Here is a 5528-nt window from a genome sequence, read left to right as displayed (position 1 = left end):
TCCTCTGAAATGTTTTCTGCGCGTACTTTTGCGGATAATCTTCTCCTGGAAGAGGGAAAAAGAACTGTGTCAGTGTTATATTTCTAGGCTGTTCCTTGGAAAAACTTGAGTTAGCAGTGTATGTTACGTCAAGAAAGATAAAAATAGCTTCAAATAAAAATCTTTAACAAATTCCAAATTAATGCAATCCTCTTGTGATGCGAAAAGCAAGAAATCATGATAACAAAATATCGATTGATCATAAATTATCTGTGATATTTTGAACAAATTATGAAAAAATTAGCTGTTATGGGACAGCTGGATGAAGGTAAGTCGCTCGGAGCACTAAAGGTCAAGTTGGTTCATTTGCAGGCAAATAAGGAACAGTGACTTTCCAAGTCCTTGGCGGAAAAACTTGAAAATGAAATAAAATTACTTCTCTCTCTCTCTCTCTCTCTCTCTCTCTCTCTCATCACGCATAAGCAATTTAAGGATAAGACACAAAGATAAATAACTTACTCAAGAGATCTGTGCTTCTGTCAAATTGCAGAAGTCCACTAGAATGTGGAGGTTTGTCTGGAACCTCGTTATCTGAAATGCCCGGAATCATGGTTCTTTCTAATATTGTAACGTTTAACGTTGCATTCCAGGATAGCGTAATGTATTTTCGATTACTGAAACAGCATCAGCACCTTCGCCAGGCTGTTTTGTTATTTTCTTTTTAATTTCTGATATGATTTTCCTCGTTGTTGTTATCGTTCACATATACAATGACCATACATGGTCTTTCCAGGAGTTCCACAAGGCAGACCTATGCAGACTTTCTTGTTTTAAAGCGGTTATTATGACAGATACTCAATTAATAATTTAGATTCATAAAACATCAAGATACAAATATTGTTTACTTATATGTTACTCTTTCTATCGTTTTCTTGAAAGAACTTTAATTATACCTTTAACTCATTTGCTTAGAGCACATGCATAGCAAAAACCATGCAAAGGACAGATGAGCTTTTCAGCATAATATTAATATTCTTAAGTTTTTTATATATATAAACTGATCACGGAACATCTGGTGTATTCTATTCGTAATTAAACGAAAGAGACTATCTTTAAGGAAGATTATCTCATACAGAGAAACAAATGCCAGTTCAGTTCTTAATGAAGTTCAGGGCAAGATTATCTTACATTTCATGAAGTTAGAGTCAAGTTTTTTCTGTGAGATTGTGAAGGAATTTCAAAATCTGATAGACATGTGCCTTCCTTGCTCCATCTTTGCTTTCTTTCTCTGTTTACATTCAGTTTGATGAACTTAGTTCACCAAACTGAGAAGCACCCTGCCGATTTGATGAATCAGAAGCCAAACAAACTCAGTTAACACAACGTCGCGTTTATTATATAAACTAATAAATACATAAATAAACAGAATCACTCGCTCGTTTCCTTTTTCTTCTCAGAACTGCAGGAATCAGGTAAACTCTAATCGGTTGGGGCTCTTACTGGGGTACGCCATAAGAACCTGACGGCGCAGAGACCCTCCTCTCGCGAGAGTCTTCCTCAGCAGCCTTAGCGATCTGGTCGAGGACGAACTGGGGGATTGGGTGGGGGAATTCGGGAGCCACTGGCAGGAGATCGGACTGGGGCTGGAAGCCGTTCTCATCAGCTACATATTGCAGGCGTACAGGGGTGCCGTCGGGGGATGTATAGCTGTAAAAATGCAGGCGAGTGAGTAACTTATCGTGAAAAGCATCACCATAATTATATGTACATGTATTATGTATGTATATATTTGTGTGAGTGTGTGTGTGTTTATGTATGTATGTACAGTATGTATATATATATGTGTATATACATACACACACTCACACAAATATATACATTATATATGTATATATGTATGTATATATATATATATATATATATATATATATATATATAAATATATATATATATATATATATATATATATACATATATAATATATATATATATATAAATATATATATATATATATATATATATATATATATATAACAATAAATCGAAGAAAAGTCAGGAATTATTCTTACGAGAAAGATCCAGAAGCTACAACGGCTCCCTCAGGTCCATCAGGAGATCCGGCGCCTTGAAGGACGATGCCATTTGCTGTCTCAACGTTGAGGCTGTACCTGCCGTAGTCATCCCGGTCGCGGTCGTCCCTCAGGATGGCGATCTCCTCACTGGAGGAGGAGCCACCATAAGACCTCGGGGGTTCGTAGTCGTACTGGGGAGCGCCCATGGCAACCACTGCCAAAGCTGCGAGGATGACCTGAAAGAAATAAAAAGGCAAAACACTTAGACTGTGTCTCTGAAAGATACGAGGCAAGATCTCGATTTGCGGATATCTGATTATCTTCTTTAAGGATAAACTGGAGTTTTAGGAGGACTTCTTGATAACTCTGGAACATTCGAACGAGATCCTCAAATTACCTGTGGCTTTATTTTTCTTGCCTCTAATGCCATTTCCACTTACCCTGTCTATTTCGCAACACCTATATCTCCCGCTGAACGGCTCAAAGATGGGTGATGTCTCAGTTTTACTGATTATTTGGCTGCTATTGCTCTTCCATCGTTACACTGATCACATTACATCTCACATTACTGCAGTAATGAGAAATCCTCACATTTCTGTACTTCTTATATACTGTCAAGTTATGTCATTCTTTCCTAAATTGCATTTCTGGCAACCCCGTGAACTGCCATCTTCCTATTGTATAGTAGATTCACCCACTTTTTATGTACCTTTTCTTTTCTCCTTATAACTGTGCTAGTCTAGTGAAGAGTTTTATGTACCCATTCTGTCAGCTTTTACATAAAAAAAATTGCATTAACTATCGTCTTGATATCTGTAAATATCTTGAAAAGAGACCCAAGAAACATAAGTTTTCCAACATATGATTGTCTTAACTTGAGTCATTATGAATACCTTGGCAAAATCGCCTCTTCCCGTTAAAAGGGAGGGCAAGGGCTTTCCCAAAATGCATATATTCCTATTTTCACTTGACACGTGCCCCGTTTTATTCCTGAAAAGAAAGATCATATCGAACTAGTGAATTACCTCTTAGTTTTTCTGATGTGTGATTTTGAGGGATCTTCGTCTGAATAATACAACTTGCTGTATTCCAAGGAAACGTGGAGGTTTCTGTATCTAAAATGGCATTTACTTTATCTAAACTGGCATTTACTTTTCATTTTGCATTCGTTTCACTGAGCCAGATATTAAACATCCACTGGCAAAAGGTTTTAGTAGAATGACTTACAAAACATTTACCTAATAAAAGGGCAATATTATGATGAGACAGTTTATGTTTACCGATAAGAATTGGGAAAATAGAAGTAATCATTCACTATGGGCAAGTTAATACGTACGAACAACCCTAGATAAAGTCTTTCTTAAACAATAGCTTAGAAGGAGTAATGTTGCTTAGGTAAACGACAACGAACTTTCGTAGATTAGCCCGTCTGAAATAAAAGATCCAAAATCGTAATCATTTAGGCTCGCCTATCAAGTTAGAAAAGTCTCATACACTTACGAAATTCATGTTAAGGCGTCACCTTTCGAGTACAGAATATTTCTTATACTTACGAACTTCATGACGCTGTGTGCTATTGCTGGAGGAAAGTCAAAGCAGACACTGGTGCTTTCAGTTCCAGGCGAGGGCGTATATATAGTGGAAGTAGGGCAAGATCGTGATCGAAGTGAACGACACTCCGGAAGGAGACGTCTTTTTTGCCGTCTTTTTTTCTCTCTCTCTTACTATACTCCGCCCATAAAACTGCCCTTCCTTTTCTTATTACCTCTTCCATCTCGCCCACCTCCTCCTCCCTCCTCCTCCTCCTCCTCCTCCTCCTCCTCTCTTTCCAAACTGCACGCTATTACCACGACCTTGAATACACCTTGAATTACTTTTACGTCTTTCTGACCTTTGGTGGAAACCTGGACGCCAAATATGCGCGCGTGAGACCTGTAGCACCGGCAAAGAGTTTTTGCGCGCACGTCAGCATTCTCGATTCTTTTCTCCTTCACTTATGCCAGCCAAAGTGTGAATTATGCGTTGTTATCTTCTGAACACTTTCTTCACCTGAGAAGAGAAGAATAACTAAGTTAAAAGCTATCATCATAGTAAGGTCTTGAAATGGATTTCGCCATTTTCATAGCTATGAGGATTTATACTTGAGGTGAGAACACCCTATTCAGCTATTAAATGGAACATATGTACATCAGATGTAAATAGAAAGCGATTACATTATTATTTTTCAGAAGATGAACCCTACTCATATGGAACGATGACAGACAGAAAAAAGGCTGAAACTGTCGGAATTATTGTTGAGTCAAATTATGATTTACTAAAGATCATAAGAGTATAATCTTTCTCCTCTGTTGGTATTTTATTTTGTTATAAGGTTTTAGGCAAATGTTATTGTAAAAAAAGTAGATATGTTAGAAAATTATCACTAAGAAGCTTGATCAAGTATCTAACCAATATCTGTTTCGATTATTTAGACCCTCAAAAAAATTTACCTAAAAAAAATCCGAGATGTGAAATGATTACAAACAAGTGCATCCTGTTCCATCTTACGGCTGATATTTGAATAAAAGTATTATCAGAATATTCTATCAACAGTCGACTTGAACATCCACACGACTGTAAAAATGATTAAAAATAAGATTATTGTCATTAGTTCAAACAGCAGTACGCTCAAAAACACGAGGTGAAATATAAAACAAACAGCTTAGTAAACATTCTCAGATGATTCGTCGTATTTAGACGCAATGAAAAATGCAACTAAAATGAAATATATATAATAAGAAAAATATTTAACTGTTTCTAAAAATGGATTACTCAACAGATGACAGAATTTCCGATGTTCCAGCGTCTTGTCGTTTAATTCCGACCGTCTTTTACTTCCATCACCTTCAGCGATAAGATCGCATCCCCAGCTAATTCATCTTTTGCTTCCCCTTCACTTTGACACTAATAATAATCCAGTGATATCTTAACATAATATTCTTTCGTTTCCACTATTCTCTGCTATTTCTTTGCCTCTCTACGAGGCTGACATCACGTCATGCGTCCCATGTCCGATAAATCTAGTAAAATTAGCAAAAAATAAAAGGTATCACACTCCCGCACTGGTGTTTGGTAAAAGTGGAAGGAATGAAAAAAAAGGGGGGGAGTGGGATCATGGTACAATATCTATTTCCTATCATAAATATCAGTAAAAGTACGACGCCAGGTCTGGAAATTACTTAAGTTTTTCGATGTTCCTACAGCACTGCTCTCTCTCTCTCTCTCTCTCTCTCTCTCTCTCTCTCTCTCTCTCTCTCTCTCTCTCTCTCTCTCTCTCAGAGGAGCTAGATTGTAACTTCATGAGAATAAAAAAGAATGATTTCCTCTTTTTTGGTGACAAAAGGAATATATTTTTGTTTTTTGGTGACAATGGAATATATTTTTGTTTAACAGTCCCCTTTAACGAGGTTTATTTTCAGACTGGAAAACAAAAATAAA

General features: G+C 36.9%; 1 protein-coding gene across 1 annotated transcript; it reads right to left on the bottom strand.

Moving 5' to 3' along the window:
* Positions 1-1363: 1363 nt before the first annotated feature.
* LOC136829176 (cuticle protein AMP1A-like) lies at positions 1364-3722 on the bottom strand. Its single transcript, XM_067087494.1, has 3 exons — positions 3605-3722; positions 2049-2287; positions 1364-1686 (listed from the first exon to the last, which is right to left on the bottom strand). Exons 1-3 carry the CDS (start codon positions 3611-3613, stop codon positions 1476-1478), a joined length of 459 nt encoding a protein of 152 aa, XP_066943595.1. The 5' UTR covers positions 3614-3722; the 3' UTR covers positions 1364-1475.
* Between the last annotated feature and the right edge of the window lie 1806 nt (positions 3723-5528).

This window comes from Macrobrachium rosenbergii, chromosome 44 (genome assembly GCF_040412425.1).
Source record: "Macrobrachium rosenbergii isolate ZJJX-2024 chromosome 44, ASM4041242v1, whole genome shotgun sequence".
Classification (NCBI taxonomy): Eukaryota; Metazoa; Arthropoda; class Malacostraca; order Decapoda; family Palaemonidae; genus Macrobrachium; species Macrobrachium rosenbergii.
Note: the sequence above shows the minus strand (reverse complement) of the source record. Positions and strands in the feature narration are given on the sequence as shown.